Below are 17,415 nucleotides of genomic sequence, written 5' to 3'. Positions count from 1 at the left end.
CAGATGGCGAAAGAGGTCGAAATGGGGCTGGAAGCCACCATAGGCCTCGCAAAGATGGATGAAGGTGGAGACAAGAAGAATTGAGTTGGGATGCAGATTACAAATCCCAATCTCGTAATACAAGCAGAGACCCTGAAGGAAAGGGTGCACTGGAACCCCCAAAACCCCGCTTGAAGAAATCCTCGAAAACCACAATCTCACCTGGTTGTGGATCGGGGAAGCTTTCTCCTTCCGGCGCACGCCATCCCGCGAGTGCCTTGTTGTGGAGCACTCCCATGGCGACGAGGTCTTCGATGGTCTGCTCATTGCTTCTTGACTTCCACCACTCCTTCGCCATGATTCCGCCTTTCTTCTGGGTGTCTCTCTTCGCCATTAATCTGCCCTTGCTAAGGGAGTGGATGTGGTGGAGGGGGGATTGGTGATGATTTTTGGAGGAATAGGGTTCGGTAAGAGGAAGAAGAAGGTTGCGGCGGCGAATGACAATGGGGATCGGTAAAAAGTAACTTATCAGTTCTATATTATAAATAACCAAGAGCTCCATCGTTTTGTCTACCCAAGATTCTTGGGAGACGTGCGCACGCGCCGCAGACGGTTGTTTTCACAACCTCGAGATCTACACCAATAAACGCACCCCTTCATTTCCAGTGTAAGCGCCTCTTCATTGATAATGTGAGAGGGCCCACACTGACGCACCTCCATACAGGTGCCAAGCGACTGTTTGCCAGAAGGAGTAAGAGGGCAGAGTGACGTGCTATATCTGTCTGCTTTTTTGACCAGACGTGTCAGATTGGACTTGACAGAGCAAGGAGACACATAAATACACCAAATAATAGTACAAGCGGCGTTTGTTTTTTTGCTGCATGTCTTGTGCTCAAGGATGGACCAGACAACTGTCGTGATCATGGACTGCCTTGACCACTACAATGCTCGGGGACTGCCCAGACCACTGCTGTGCTCGGGGATTGCCCAGACCACTGTCGTGCTCGGGGACTGCTCCGACCACTGCCGTGCTCGGGGACTGCTCTGACCATTACCGTACTCGGGGACTGCTATGACCACTGCTATGCTCGGGGACTCTCCCGACCACTTCTCAGAGATCGCTCTCCTCGGCTACATGTGATTTGTACTCACATACAGTTGAGAGACATTTATTTAGACCTTGCTACAAGGCTCATACTTCGCCTTCCAGCAAGCTCGGGGACTACATCGGTACGATGCACCTACCGGTGCATCTCGTATCGCCTGTACGACGATTGGATTCTTAACTTCAGTGGAAATTCTTTTTTTAGACCCTGGCACCACGTGCCTGCATCATCTACTATCAGGCTCGGGGACTAAGTGGGCACACTTCACCTTGCGGTGAATGTGTTTATTTAATCGACCCCTGTGCTTTGAATGATTGTAAGGATTATTAATGTGCTCGGAGACTGTCCCGACCACTGCTCGGAGAATGGTTCTCCTCGGCTACATGTGATTTGTACTCACATACAGTTGAGAGACATTTATTTAGACCTTGCTACAAGGCTCATACTTTGCCTTCCAGCAAGCTCGGGGACTACGTCGGTACGATGCACCTGCCGGTGCATCTCGTTTTACCTGTACGGCAATTGGGTTCTCAACTTAACTAGGAATTCTTTTTAGACCCTGGCACCACGTGCCTACGTCACCTACTACCAGGCTCAGAGACTAAGTGGGCACACTTCACCTTGCGGTGAATGTGTTTGTTTTTCGACCCCTACGACTCTGACGTTCAAGGACGCTATGCTTCAAGACCACTTACATTTCTTTTCAGAAATACAAGTGGGCACACTTCTCGGGACGGAAATCTTTTTTCTTAAGAGCACCATACATTCTTCGGACAACCTACTTCTCCGGCGATGACGGTGGTCAGAGATGTCAAGGACTCAAGCCTTACTTGTCGGAGAAGGTTAAAATGGCGTGTCGCAGCATAATACATGATGCTCGGGGACTAGCTGCAGGGGTATTAACCCATATACCCTTATGGCTAGGCTTGGGCTGGCCCGGATCAGTGGGTTCGGTCCACCAAAAGACGACGCGCGGCCTGGCCAACTTGTTCGGAGTCCCGCGTAAGGAGTCAAGACAGATTTGGCGATCAATCAAGATCCTGGTCGGTTAGAATAGGAATCCTTATCCGGCCACATATGGCAATTGTAACTGGCTAGGATTAGTTTCCAGATCTGTAACCCTGCCCCCCGGACTATATAAGGCGGGCAGGGGACCCCTCTAAAAAACATCTCTCATTGACATACAACAATACAAATCAGACACAGGACGTAGGTATTACGCCTTCTTGGCGGCCGAACCTGGATAAAATCTCGTGTCTGTCTTGCGTCACCATCTTGTTTTGTGGCTTGCGCATCTGTCTGCCGACAATCTACTACCTTGGGTATACCCCTAGGTAGACTGCCGACCATATTTCGTCGACACAGGTCAAATTGACTGGCACATCTTGGACTTTCGGAACCGATTGGACCAGTGTTGAAGCCAAGCAGATCTCTGGCTCCGTTCCACTCAGATCGCCCGGCTTGCTGTGTGTTGGGCACTTGGTCACGTTTTTGTGCCAACACACTAGTAGTAGCAGAGTAACAAAAAAAAATAAGAAGGCATGTGTTCAATTCACTTAGTAGAGATAAGAGAGAAGCAGCAGCAACAACACTTAGTAGTAGAGAGTAGAGAGAAGAGTAATAGTAGTAGTAGTTAGTAGTAGAGAGTACACAGTATATAGTAGACCAGGAAGAGTAGAGGAGTAGGAGTAGAGTAGTAAGAGAAGAGGAGGACAGTATAGTAGTAGTAGTAGTAGAGGTAGTAGTAGTAAAGCAAAAATCACAAGCAGTATAGTAGTAGAGGTAGTAGTAGAGTAGAGTAGAGTAGAGGTAGTAATAGATATATGCTCAGAACTTAGGAAGTAGAAGTAGTAGCCGAATTCAGTGAAGAGTAGCAAGTAGTAGTAGGAGTAGCGTAGCAGGAGTATAGTAGTAGTAGTAGGAGTAAAACAGAGCAGTAGTATAGGAGTAGGATTAGTAGTAGGAGGAGTAGTGGTAGTAGGACAGTACTATAGGAGGACACAACAAAATAGGTAATGTAAGTGGCAAGTGTTCAGTTATGAAATTCAGTTAGGTCTTATTTAGTTCCAAAAACTTTTCCCAAAAAGTGTTACAGTAGCCATCACATCGAATCTTGCGATACGTGCATGGAGCATTAAATGTAGACGAAAAAAAAACTAATTGCACAGTTTGGTTGAAAATCGCGAGACGAACGTTTTGAGCCTAATTAGTCCATGATTGAATACTAATTGCCAAATAAAAACGGAAGTGCTACAGTAGCCAAAATCTCAAACTTCACCCAACTAAACAAGGCCCTACAAAATAAGTGCTCAAACTGTCAGGTAGCCAAACTGTCAGGTGCTCTGTTAAGAAATTTAGCCCGTGTTTAGTTGCCAGGCCAAATTCCAAAAAAGTGCTACAGTATCCATCCCATCGAATCTTGCGATACGTGCATGGAGCATTAAATGTACGCGAAAAAAAACTAATTGCACAGTTTGGTTGGAAATCGCGAGACGAACGTTTTGAGCCTAATTAGACCATGATTGAACACTAATTGCCAAATAAAAACGAAAGTGCTACAGTAGCCCAAAATCCAAAATTCACCCAACTAAACACCCTCTTAGTTACAAAATAGGTGCTCAAACTGTCAGGTAGCCAAACTGTCAGTAGCCAAACTGTCAGGTGCTCAGTAGCCAAACTGTCAGGTGCTCAGTTAAGAAATTCAGTTACAAAATAGGTAATGTAAGTGGCAAGTGCTCAGTTAAAAGTAGCCAAACTCAGTAGCCAAACAGTATGAAGCACACAACAAAATAAGTTGCACAAATCAAAAATAGGTAATGTAAGTGGCAAGTGCTCAGTTACGAAGTAGATTAGGCATTATAGGCAGTGGCATATGCTTAATTCCATTTCCAATTAACAAATTTGGCATCACAGGCAGCAATCAAATTCGCATCACAGGGAGCAATTAATGAAAATTGGCATGACAGGCTACGGTTCATCACAGGCATCACACAAGCAGAAAAAAGGGGACGAACCTCGGTGAGCTTGACCTCGGACGGATGCGGATGGAGCCGGTCAGAGAAAACCGCCGCTAGGGTTCCCGGTGTACGGTGCAGGATTCGGCAGATAAGTTATGAAATTCGCTAGTGTCAAATATAAAACTCTAAACTTTTAGGGGGAAAATCTACTTAAGCCCACAAATTATTGGTGGTTGTCTATTCACCTCTTCACCTATGAAAACTAGCTATTTTACTCCATAGACTATTGAAAACCGTCTATATAACCACTTGAGTCAGTTTTTTAATTAAAGGTGGTTTCGCAGACGTGGCATATTGTGTGGCCGTTGACATGGTGCCATGATGGTGAGAGTCAACAAACAACAGAAAAAAGTTTACATAACCTCCTAAGAGAAAAAAAAATTACATAACCCTCCCCAAGATATCAAGGGTTGGCTACCTCAACTATAATACCTACTATATAGCCCTTGAAGCATCTAATAATGTTCAAATGTCCCCCGGATGATTTTGTAGGGTCATTTGAACATCGTATCCCGCCACACTAGCCTAAATGCCCATCCTTGAACCCATATGTTGCATCCCTCTCTCTACTCTTTTCAGGCAGGCGCCATCGTCCGATGAGCAACACACGACCTGTTGTCTGCTCCACCTCACGGCACTCCTCCATGGCTAAGCTCACGCACTGTGTCTGCGCTCTTGTCATCAGACCCCTCCCTCCCCCATCTGGTTGCATGTTTGGCCATTCGGTTTTCTAGGTAGCCATAGAAGGAGAAAGCAAAAGGAACGAAGGGTGTATTGTGCATAATCTTCTATATAAACCTGTTTAAATTTAAAATATTTTTTTTAAGAAAAAAAACGCTAAAGTGTCCAACTTTTTGAACGGAGGCAGTAGAATCCAAATAAATCTCTTATTTCGTGCCTAGCGTCGTGGACACGTCAACGTCATGGGCGTGCTGCTTATTTCACCTCCAATCAGCCCGGGTTCAGCTCAAGTAACACTGAATGCACCCTAACGTTTGTAGACCATACCTAGCCACGAAAGAAGGCCCAATCGCCCTTGGGCCTTACTAGTCCCCGTCCGTTTCTGCAGAAGGCAGCTGTACATGTATGGCCCAGCTTAGGGTCACGGGTTTGAACCACCATTGTTGCACAAGCATGTATTTCACAAGAAAAATCAAGTGACCTAGCCTCCCCGAGTTAAAAAAAAACACTTTGATGTTTTTTTTGGGCCGATCTATGATTTATAGAAAACGATTTGTAGAGACGGTTATATTTCGAGCCGCCTCTAAAAAGTCGGCTACATTTATAGAGGCGGTGGCTACATTTGTATAGGTGGATCTTGTATAGAGAAAGGCAAATAGAGGTGGCTGACCTGTAGAAAAAAACAAATAGAGGCGACTAGGTTAGCCACCTCTAAAGAGGCTTCCAGCTGCCTCTACAGAAACTTTATGTAGTAGTGAAGAATTGTATAGAACAACGACGACACGGTGGCATATTTTGATCCTACTTGTTAGCTGACGGTGAAGTCGTTTCCATCAATCAATTACGTAAAAAACATATATATATTAATCATCATGGACCGATCATTACAGAGACAATCGGACCAACATGTACACACACCACATACATGAGCACAAGAGACTAACGCCAAGCAGAGAGGTATGTAGTAGCAAATTAAAGCTCACGCACACACAGGTACAAGGGCAGAGACCGCATACGCATGCTGGCGAGCCAGCAGATCGATGTACATAAATAAATATAATAAAAACACGATGGCTAGCTCGTCCTTATTGTTCAACCACCAGTTACATATACGTCACACACGACACAAGATAATATCATCAATAAGCAGAAGCATGCATATCATCGGTCTTCGTTCCCCATGGTCGGTCGATCAGCAGTTGCAGGGGTTGCACTTGCAGTTGTCACCGCAGCTGCAGCTGTGGGAGGTCTCGCCGGACTCCGCCGCGACCTCGAACTCGGCCGCCACCTTCTTCTCCGGGGCGACGCCCAGGACGACGGTGGCCTGCGCCGCGGTGCTCTTCTCCTCCAGGTCGGGGTACTTCTTGCTGCAGGTAGTCAACGGGCGGACGGACGGACCCAAAATTAACAAACAAACAATACTAGTACTAGAAAATTTAATTATTCTTCAGATGGAGAGCTACTACTCCATATGTTTTCCAAATTATTGTGAAGAGATAGTAGCCACTAGAAACGAACAGCAAACGAACTCCAAACTGTAGTTTTTGATTCGCAATGAAAGGAAAAGAAACTAAGTAAACAAGGTTGAAGAAATTAGCTAGATACAGAGTGATGACTAGCTAGCTTACCCGCACTTGCAGCTTGAGCCGCAGTTGCAGCTTGATCCGCAGCTGCAAGACATCCTGCTTGTTTTGTGGTGCAAAAAGAAGCTCAAGAACAAATATCTAGCTACCAAAGGGCGTCTTACAAAGTCGTCTTTGCTTGGTTGAGCTTGAGCACAAATGAACCCCAGCACCGGTTTTTATAGCAGTGGATGGAGGATTCGGCCATTAAGCCAACATAGGCACGCAACGTGCCTTGTCAGCACGCCATAGGCTCCCTCCAGAACAAGTCCTCCTGGCCTCCGATCCAATGCCCACTTGTCTCCAGAATTATTCTAGCTTGGAGTATAATATATTTTTTATTTCGACTCTTGGTAATTCAATTTGATTTTTTTTATTTTTTATTATTTGTTGTCATACTCGCTCTGTCCTTGCCGACTGCTAAGTCAAATCATCTTAAGTTTGATCAAGCTTACAAAGAAGAGTATTAACGTCTTCTAGCGCGCAGCAAGGATGTACCAAATGATGTAATATTTTTCTTCTTTTCTATAGAATTGGTCAAACTTAAAATAGTTTGCCTTACATACAAAAACTCAAAAAATCTTGTATTTCAAAAACAGGGCAGTAGATGCTACCAGACCAAAATTGATTGTGGACCTGCAGTGGTTGATGACACGTTATTAAGAGTTGAGCTGAAAGGAACACAACTAATAATAATCAGTGCAGATTAATTAAACTTCGGTCTCGTTTATGATGCACCGTTTCTGTACCAGTGTCAATTATTGAAGCATATATACCTAGAGTGTGAAAACTTCCTCGCATCGATCTCCAAGTTCACTAGCTAGCTAGCTTGGTTGACGAATTTCCTGAATTGCGTGGACGATATGATGCATTTCATTTGCCACGTCTCTATCGTTCAGTGAAAGCTACACGCATTGAAAATATGCGCGCCGTTGCTTTCTTCTCAGCAAAACCACACTAAAAAGCTATGTATGCCGTGCTTGACTTGTTCTGATCTGATAGATGGACGCCATTAACACACGTACACCATCTAAACACGTTTAATTATCTTTCAGGAGCATCGATTACGCAAGACCTGATAATAAGAGGCCCACTATTTTACGTACCTTTATTTTTTCTTGCCGGCAAGAAATTGGCCTGATTCTTTCTTCCTTCTAGAAATTTCGTCTGTGGGTCCGGCCCCAGCCAATTGTTGGTTTCAGATACACAACTATTCCACTTGCTAATATAAAACAAGTTACTGTGCAAATAGTATGCACTAATGGATACAAATATCTCTACTTTATTATTACAAGAAAACATTATGTATAAGAACAAGTACTCAACTATTTTTTTTTATTTAGCACATGCATGCACGTTTAAGTACATAGCAAGAGCTAATTAAGTTTTTAGAAAAGTTATAAAACGGCTTACAAGTTGGACAGAGGGATTACGTTGCAAAACCTGTTCGTGTCATCTCTTTTGAACGAGACTAACAATAATGGAACATCGTCTTATCCTGTGCGTCAGTAATCTAGTAGACGGAGATTTCTATTTCGATGACAGGCATAAAAAACGTTATCGCATCGTCCTTGTTACTTCGTTGTTCAAGAAGCCTAGCCAAAGACGTTCTTTAATTAATTAACAATGTCTATGACTATGAGCTCGATCTGAAATCGTATCACACCAGATTTGAACCGATTCTTATATAATTATTTCTGGTTCTTTAAACACGTACTCCCTCCGTCACATCGAGAATGTCATTCTCACTTCTCGAGAACTAAAAAATGTTATCTGCAGAACTAACAGGTGCCGTCATTATTAGCTACCGGTTAAAAATGTTATCTGCTCCACATCCAGATTTATAGAAAAGAACATAAATTAATGTTTATCACAGCACCATAAAAAATAATTCAATGTTGTATCTAACCATACTAATTTAATTTCATAAATCTTGGCGCCCTTTGCTATAAGTTCAGTCAAACTTCAAAAGTTTGACTTAAAGCAGCGGCGGAGCTAAAGGCCGGCCACCCTGGGCCGCTGCCTGGGCTCACCTGCTCCTAACAACTAAGGTCCAAGTTCTATCCCAGTATGCACAAAGAATGTTGCTTGTCACTGTTAAAATGGTGGTGTGTCTTGCCCATACTTTCACAAAATTGCTGGCTTCGCCACTGACTTAAAGACAACTCAAAGTTGATTTATTCAAGGAGGGAGGGAGTACCTTCGAAAACTTGAATAAAATTATTATGAAAATGCTAGAAATAACATGCAAAGGATAATTTCCTACGCTATTCCTATGTTCAATCCCCCTGAACCATCGACTGTAGAATTTGTATAGTATTTCTAATGCCATGTTTCTCCTCTGTTCTTCACCAAAGGAGGCCTTGAAGGATTGTTTGTCGACATATCAACCCGGCATGCTTTCTGAGAAATTCCGTAGAGGGAAACAACAAAAGCTACAGCGGCAGAGCCAAATTCCAACGCTTTAATTTTCAAAGGTGGTTCGTTTGTGCATATGTAATAACTTTTTACACTACTGGTCTACTGGAATGAACTACACATAGTTATCCATAGGAAAAAGGCAATTTTTAGTGACATCAATTGGACTTGCTTTTGACGATGATGATGTGGAGAAAACTTTCCACCGCATCAGTAACTGGAAAATTGTGTAATAATTGAACTGTAAGCAGGCCAAGTAATGACCTGGGGTTTGTTTTTGCAGGAATGACGCTGCAAGTGTTCATACTTCATAGACGACCATGAAGTATTTCCAGGCCTAAAAATGTAGGGATGCAGGGAAAAAGATAGCAGCCTTTAGTTGGGTGGAGTCGCAAGAAGGCATGAGACCATGAGAGACGAGCAGTGGAAAATATAAATGAAAAAAATGAAACGCCCACCGTGGGGCTCGAACCCACGACCACAAGGTTAAGAGCCTTGCGCTCTACCGACTGAGCTAGACGGGCTTCTGTGTAGGCGACATCTGACTAACTTTCTTTTCTTCTTTATAGCAATAAGCAGGGCCATTCCCATGGAATCTCACATCTGCATCAGTGTGAACAAAATCAGCAGAGCAATCTAGTGCCTATGTAAAGAAAATCGAAGAGAGCATCCACTGAATGGGCCACATGCTTTTTTTCTTCTTCTTCTAATCAAGTGCTACTGAAGTTATATATCTTCATTTCCCGCACAAGGCTAACTAGAGTGTGAACAATTCAGCGTATATAGCGCTAGAGATAGCGATAGGTGTCCAAAACATAATTACGTGATAATAGGTGGTATGTAAAGATTTCTTCAGCCGCACAAGAATTTTACTAGGCATAATCCTCTACCGATCGCGTAGTCAGGTAGAGCATGTGTGGATGTGGGTACGATTACCGGGATCGTACTGCCCGCACCCGCATACTCACGGTAATTTCTATCTGTCTTAGCCACACATGCACACTTTTTTTTTAATACATGTGCACTTATTAATTTAACCCAAAGATAACCCCAAACACACTCGCGGCGAACCTAGCTACGAAATATTCATAGATTCAATAATAGACATATATGACTAATAATTAGTGATTGGTGAAGTTTTATTGCTATATTATTATTGCCGATTCCCATTTACAAATATTTGCCAATATATGCTTTTATACGTATGATATATTCATGACTTTTTGTGGTATATAGCAGGTATGTATTTGGGTAAATGACAATTGTAAATATTTTGCTCAAATCAACTCCCCGCACCAATGACCAGCTACCTACCTGGTTGCTGGTAGGCTGGACCTGCGACAGTCACCGTCAGCGGCTGCGGTTTGTGTGGGCCCTCGAGTCGTTGGGCCGTGGAATGCAAAGGCCCGCCCATGCGGCAGTGCTTCGCTGTGCTAACCTACGAATGCGTAGTGTTGGCAAAAAAAAAAAGTGTATTCGGTTGTGCATGCAGACAAAGAGGACACAAATCAGGTCAAATACGGTGGAGGAGCATGTTTTGTTAATTATTACAAGCAGAGAAATATCCGAGGACTAATATCAATGGCCCAAATTGAGGACTAATAAGCTTGTCATTCTTTTTATTGCCTTTTCAGAGTTTAAGGAGACTGCATATAGAATCATATCTGCAGATGTTATTGTATTCTGCATGCATAAGAATCAGCAAGATGAAAAATTTGGCACATGTGCTTATGCTCCAGCACAGCAGTGCAGCCTGAGGGCCCTGGCCTCTGAGAAAGTATATAGTAGACGAGCTCCTCAACGCTCTGACGAACTCTGCTTCTGTTGTTCAACAAGAACTGTCCAAGGACCCAAACCTGGAGAGGCTAGCTAATCTGAAAAAATTGCAAGAGCTTTTTATGTGCCCAAAAACGAAAGTATATGCCCACACTGCACCCCAGAGGCCCAACTGGTGGACCATGGCATGGAGACAACCCTGGAAGGAATTCATGCATGCAGGGTATAAATCCAAGGCATCTGCAGCTGGAGTGCAGCATAGAGATGTTCGGTGCCATTGGCTAAGCTGAAACCGCCTTGAGTGCGACAAGTTGAGCCATATCCAGCATGTCAAGAAGGCCTATGCAATGGATGGAGGCAACCCATGGAAATGCCATGTGCTGTACAAGAGGCAACCCTACTACAGCTCCGAGATAAATATATCACCAGGAGTTTTTCCACATGTGCAGGTAAGATTAGCAGATAAATATCATCAAGAGTTTCTCCTACATATGCCGGTGAAAATTAGCAGATAAATATCATCAAGAGTTCTTGCACATATGCAGGTAAAACTAGCACAAGCGCTTCGTCACAATTTGTTCGGTTCCTCGGTTTGTTTTGTCTCACCTCACCTCAATCGGTTCCATCTTTCACCATAATGCCCAACCTTTTGTTTCAGGCCCCCCTGATGAAGCACCTGTTCAAGGGTCCAGAGAATGATGATATATATAGAACATAAGATGAAGAAGATGGGAGAATATAAACTAAGGAGAATGTTTCACACGATGGCAGCAACTTTGCCATTATTCTTTTTTCATACTTTGGTTCATGACTTCACATGCTACTTCTGAAACCAGGATTATGCTTTCAACTCTTGTAATGTGCATGTTTGTACTGTAGTTCTAACATTTGCCTTCTAAAATTTCAAAAAATTATTATTCATACTAAAACCATAAACACTGCTTGCTCTGTGTATTGTAAATCCTGTTATTTCCATGTTTATAGCAGAATATCACATTTTTTATCCATGACAAATGGCGGGCACAAATTGGTAGACTTATCAAAAAGACAGCAAGTTGATTAATGCTCAATGTTCAAAAAGGCGACGCTAGGCGGTCGCCTGGGCGCGCTTACGCGCTGGGCGACGGGGTACCGCCTCGCCTATGGGGTAGGTGGGTACCTAGGCGGCGGCCAACTGCTGGCGGCGAAAGGAGGCCAGATTCACCAAGGTAGGGACGCGTGGGGGCGGCGCGAAGGTCAGGCGACGATGGGGAAGGAGGTAATGTGGGGCAGCGGCGGCCAGTCGGGGAAGAGGCGACGTCAGTCGCAAACAGATCCACCAAGGCAGGCATGCGTGGGGGCGACGCGGACGTCGGTGGGGGGAGGAGGTAACATCGACGGGGGTGGGGGCAGGGGTGGTAACGGCCGGTGGGGAAGGAGGCAGCGGCGCGGGCGAGATGGGCGGACGCGAGCAGAGGAGAGGCCAGAAGAGGAGGGGATAATAAGGGGATTAGGTGTTGGTGGGGGGTACAGTTACAGGCTTACAACATGAGACTTGGGCTTTTAACTGGGCCTTCTTCTCCTCTTTCTCTCCGATATGGACCACTGATCTCCTATTTTTTCTTTTCTTTTAGGTATATATGCATGTATTAGTCACCGCCTAGCCATCGCCTCGGAAACGCCTAGGCTCTAGGCCATGGGTCATTGCCTAGATACTGCCTAGCGCCTTCTTGAACTTTGTTAATGCTACTTACAGACAAATAAGGAAAAACTCACTAAAGTGATGCCGGTATGTGAAATGCATCCAAGATCAAAAATATCAGGGGTACTACTTTGAAGTTGCATTTTGAGGTACGTTCAATAATAAATGCTTGCTTTCATTTGACCTTGATGCTTTAGAAATCCTTTAAAAATCAGGATTTTCTTTTGGTTATCAATCAAAGATCAAACTAAATCAGTAGCACACGCCAAACTGGCAAGGTAGTGAGAGTTGCATCTTCTGTGGGTTAAAACAGTAAAAGAGACCTGATTGTCCTAGTCAAAAACTCTTTGGTCACACAGTTTGGGCTGATGGGAACGGGTCAGATTAACATTATTAATTCTTTTGCTGCGATTGTCTCTTTGTCTGGCATGTTAAGTGCTCTCTAAGTTAGTAACCTCAGAAGTTAACTTTTGGCCTTGGTACTTTGCTTTATATATAGGCCAGATCAAACTATGGTATGTAAAACATGATCTTGAAAAAACAGAACAGCGACTTCTGTCATATCTCTGATAAAAAGTGTAAGACCGTCCAGTAAACACCCCCCTAAGCACTTCTGGCATAGCTACGATAAATTTTATAAACCATACATTGTATCATTTTGGTTATATATGCAGGTGGAAGCTAAAGCTAAAGGTCTTATGTTGCTGGTACCTGTACTTAATCCACAGTTGTGAACTGACAGCAGATTACCAGAATATTACTCTCTGTTTGACCAAGAAGCTTTTAGTAAAAGAAAGGATCAAGTAATTAGATTGGCTTACTTACAGAAACTCTGGCAGAGGTCTCAACACGTCGTAAGTTCCACTGGACAAACTTCCAGTGGGGTCAAAAGGCAGTAAATGTACAGAAATTGTCATGCTTCTTGTGGCCATCCCACCATGGCAAAGGGACATCTCCTTCCACAGTTCAATGGTCCAACATCTTCAGACCTCCCTCCAGAACCAGTCGCAGCAATCAGCATGCAACCATAATGGTAATCAACCTGCATAAATGATATAATACTGGTACGAGGTAACTCTTTGGTACTATATACCACCAGAGAGCAATCCATGTCATCTGGACCAGAAGATTGTCTTCACTTTGCAGATTACAGCTCCATGGGCATATCTTCAGTAGGAATGATACCAACAGGACATGTGCTATGTTTATTTTAGCATTGGATTCTTAAAAGCAAGTTGTAGATTGTGGGCTGTTTAGCTGTAACTGGTGGGATGCAGCTTGTGGATTGTCATGTAAATGGGACTGGATTATCAGAATCTACTTTTAAAAGGTACCCCATTTATTTTATCTTCAGCATTTAGAACCAGAATCCATCACTCTTAACTGAAGAAAAACAGACCGTAATTCTTGACTTATTGTTTTTTTAATGTAAAATACAGCAGGGGAGCCCCCCACTGTATAGTTTTATTAGAAAAGAAGGCACCGTACAAAAAGGAGGCTTTAACCAAGCCAAAGCACAAAAGAAAAGAACAGCAGAGGCAATGTCAAGGAGAGCTGCAAAGCTAGGGGAGGGAATCTATACAGAGAAGGAACTCAAGACGTTTGTCTTCACCAAGTCTACAAGCCTGCAACCTGGTTTTACCAAGTGCAAATGCAGTTATGTTTATTTACTGACCAAGGCCAATGTTTCAGCTGCTACTACCATGTACAACTTGAAACAAACCTTATAGCTACTCCATATTTCTGCTCTTTAACAAGAAGGGCACTAGAAATATTGCAAGTGCTCAATTGTTGTAATAAATAACACAACAAGAAGAAAGGAATAGCCACAGAGTCATCAACATTTGCAGATCTAATCGTATCCATATTAGCCTCTGATTCTCAGGGGAAATATCAGCAACACACTCATATGCGTCAGTGTCATGAGGAGAGAAAAAAAGATGGAACCTCATTCAACAGTCATTTTTCTCAAAATCAATGCCCTGCGGATCTGAGTCATCCATAAGGTTCCTTAGACCCACTCTCAGATCTGGCACCCCCTCCTGCAAGATGGCGCAAACTGGAAATATTGGAACACCATGCACTCTCCTCTTCAGTTCCTCGTACATCTCTTCAGCTCCCTCTTCGTCTATCTTGTTTGCGACAATCAGTGATGGTCGTCGAGTCATTCCTTCTTGGTAATGCTCCAGCTCTGCGACCAAATCCTGCAGCTGCTCCCAAGGTGGGACACCCTTCCTGCCATTAAGTGTGGCTGCAAGGTCAAGCACATAGGCGATAATTTTGGTGCGCTCTATGTGCCTCAGGAAAGCATGACCCAGGCCACGGTTCTCATGTGCTCCTTTGATCAGGCCAGGTATATCAGCCACTTTAACTGAGAAGTAGTCCTCGTAGGTCAGGCTGCCAATGTTGGGCCTCAGCGTGGTGAATTCATAGTTGGCTATCTCTGGCTGCGCCCTAGAGAGAGCACTGAGCAATGTGCTCTTCCCAGCATTGGGAAATCCAACCAGACCAACATCTGCAATGCTCTTCAGTTCAAAGATAAGGAAGCTCTCAGTTCCTGGCTGCCCGGTACTCAAACAGGCTATCTTCTCTTGTCTGTTTGCTTTGGATGGCCGCATCTCCTTCATGATAAAAGCATTCCCCAATCCACCTTCGCCTCCTCGTGCTATGATTAACCGCTGCCCAGGTTTCGTCATCTCAGCAACACAATATTGCACATCTTGTTCATCCCTCACAATATACCTCACATTCTCTTCCTCCTCCTCCTCGTCCATGTCAAACTCGTCTTCATCCTCCCAAAATTCTTCATCCTCGCTTTCAGTCTGATTTTTTTCATCTGTCCCCTCCTGACATGAATAGATTCTTACATAACGATTAGTGTTTGAGAACTGAGGCTTGGAGCATGTATGAAGGTATTTTGGATTCTCCGACTGACTGCTGCTTCCCTTTACAGTGCCATTTCCATCAGTAATATGCTTAGGGGCAATATGCTGATGGAACAAGCCACCATCAAAACCTTTCGTCACTGTATTAACAATCTGGTCCGAATCTGAAGAGTGCTCTTCAGCACTAGGTATGTCCCAGGGATCTAGAGCTCTGGTTGGTTTATTTACTGTGAGAGAAGGTTGCTCCCCTTCGACAAGATGAATCACCGTGCCTACAGGTACTTGTGCAATCTGTTACATATAAGTAGAGAAGGTGATATACAACGTAAACCAAAAAAAAGAAGTTATGACATATAATATGCATATACTCGTGGTAACCTTGTCAGAACCTCTTGTTCCTATCTGATTCTTAGAAACTCCATTGCCACCTCGGCCTCCTCTCTGAAAACCAAAATTAAACAAGCTAAAGTCAGGTATCAATGATTTCCCCCTAATTCAAATGATCCATGATCCGTATCATATCGAGCTACACCGCAATGTCTAGCTTCACACTTTAGGTAAAATTCTGGGTTGGGCGACCTTTCTTATACCAATACATTCACAACACTAACTTTCAATTAGGAACCTATAATTTATGAAATACGATCTTACATCAACCACAACAATCAGTGCAGCAACCATATCTAACTGAAGCAAAATCATATGATGTTTTTGAAGACATACCATGTGATGCTGCAAGCCACTGAAATCCCAGATAGACCTTGAGCACTCAAGAATTACATCACCACCCTTCCCTCCATTACCACCTGTACTTTTTAAAATTCATTATACGGATCGACCACTCCAAATATTGCAAATAATATAAATCCCACTGCACTAGCATGTGAAAATCAGAGTGAGTATCAGGAGGTAGCTTCGACCAACAGAAACAGGGGAAACATTTATATATAATATAATTATCAGGGTTTAAAATCCAGCTCGCACATGAGTTTTTACAATTCCAGGGATCATTCCCTATCCGTAGCATTGCATTGTGACATCAAATTCAGTATTTACAGTACAATTGCACCTCTAGTATCAGGTAGTCAAGCATTAGCTCCCCAATCCCCATACATCAGAGATTCAAATCATCATCTTTCAAAAAATAGAATTTTGAAGACAGACAGACATGATCTGTTTGTCAATTAAACAGTTTACTTAAAGATAAAAAAAATATCTGGGCAGTTCAGATGAGGACAATAGACAGTTAACCAAGTGCCCAATCAAAATAAATTTTCCAACAGTAAGAGCTCTACTAATGGACAAAGCAACTAAAGTGGGAATTTGAAGATTGATCTTCATCAAGGGAAGCAACAATTTAATTAGGCAAGCTGGAGTTGTATTATAATAAAAAGGGAACCAACACATATTGGTCTCCAATGCTAATACCACAAACAGAGCCAATTTCACAAGAGCATTAGTATTAGTACGAAAGCAAGGGCAGCACGAAAGGGTGGGGTCTCTCACCGTCAGGCTTGCCCAGGCGGCTGGACCTGGAGCGGCGGAGGCTGACGCAGCCATTGCCGCCGTCGCCACCCTTGGCGCGCACCCGGAACTTGTCCACCATGCCCCGCGCCTGCACCAAATCCATCAGTAAACAGACGGAGGGAAAATGGACTCAGGGAAACGAATATGGAAGGAGGGGACCTGCAAAGGCGCCGTCTTTCCCTTCCTCCCCTCCGGCGCAGACCCGTAGTAGCATCCCAGTCGGTCGGCCGCCCAGGATGAGGGAGCCTGCGCCACCGCCCTCAGCGGCGGGAGCCGGCAGAGGAGAGCCTGCTGCTGCCGCCACATATCCTGGCGGAGGAGAATGCTAGAGGGGGGTCATGAATCTCGATCTCGACCTCCGGCGGCGGCCGGCCTCGGGTGGGAGACGAGCGAGAGCGACGGACTCCCTTCGCTCCGCGGTGAGCTCTAAAGCCCAAAAGCGTTTTTACGTTTCATTAATGAGTTGGGCCCAAAAGCATCAACGGTAGCCGAGGTGTGCAGGTTGGGAGTCGGTGTGCATCACGAGTCGTGCATAGAATTGCTTCCTGGGGAGGAAGCAATTGGATGGAGCAAGGGCGCGGGCATCATGGTGATAACCTGGCAAATTAAGCCGGATTAGCATGCATGGCGATGATGGACGGGGAGTGTTGCATCAGCAAATCTAGATATTGGCACAAGGGACAGAGAAAATATACTAGTTTAAGTAGCCAAGTAGGGTATCCT

At 44.1% G+C, this 17,415-nt stretch overlaps 2 protein-coding genes, 1 long non-coding RNA gene and 1 other non-coding gene across 4 annotated transcripts; 1 reads left to right on the top strand and 3 right to left on the bottom strand.

Moving 5' to 3' along the window:
• Positions 1-5,624: 5,624 nt before the first annotated feature.
• On the bottom strand, positions 5,625-6,570 carry LOC136485729 (metallothionein-like protein 1). The gene is made up of 2 exons (XM_066482573.1): positions 6,412-6,570; positions 5,625-6,150 (listed from the first exon to the last, which is right to left on the bottom strand). Exons 1-2 carry the CDS (start codon positions 6,462-6,464, stop codon positions 5,976-5,978), a joined length of 228 nt encoding a protein of 75 aa, XP_066338670.1. The 5' UTR covers positions 6,465-6,570; the 3' UTR covers positions 5,625-5,975.
• Positions 6,571-9,274: 2,704 nt separating this feature from the next.
• On the bottom strand, positions 9,275-9,347 carry TRNAK-CUU (transfer RNA lysine (anticodon CUU)). The gene has a single exon. It is a non-coding gene; the product is annotated as a tRNA-Lys (tRNA).
• Positions 9,348-12,068: 2,721 nt separating this feature from the next.
• LOC136487256 (uncharacterized) lies at positions 12,069-13,852 on the top strand. Its single transcript, XR_010767197.1, has 3 exons — positions 12,069-12,429; positions 12,955-13,610; positions 13,720-13,852. It is a non-coding gene; the product is annotated as an uncharacterized lncRNA (long non-coding RNA).
• On the bottom strand, positions 13,748-17,130 carry LOC136487255 (probable GTP-binding protein OBGM, mitochondrial). Its single transcript, XM_066484383.1, has 5 exons — positions 16,852-17,130; positions 16,672-16,780; positions 15,889-15,971; positions 15,544-15,606; positions 13,748-15,456 (listed from the first exon to the last, which is right to left on the bottom strand). Exons 1-5 carry the CDS (start codon positions 16,996-16,998, stop codon positions 14,233-14,235), a joined length of 1,626 nt encoding a protein of 541 aa, XP_066340480.1. The 5' UTR covers positions 16,999-17,130; the 3' UTR covers positions 13,748-14,232.
• Between the last annotated feature and the right edge of the window lie 285 nt (positions 17,131-17,415).

Source organism: Miscanthus floridulus, chromosome 10, assembly GCF_019320115.1.
Source record: "Miscanthus floridulus cultivar M001 chromosome 10, ASM1932011v1, whole genome shotgun sequence".
Taxonomy (NCBI): domain Eukaryota; kingdom Viridiplantae; phylum Streptophyta; class Magnoliopsida; order Poales; family Poaceae; genus Miscanthus; species Miscanthus floridulus.
Note: the sequence above shows the minus strand (reverse complement) of the source record. Positions and strands in the feature narration are given on the sequence as shown.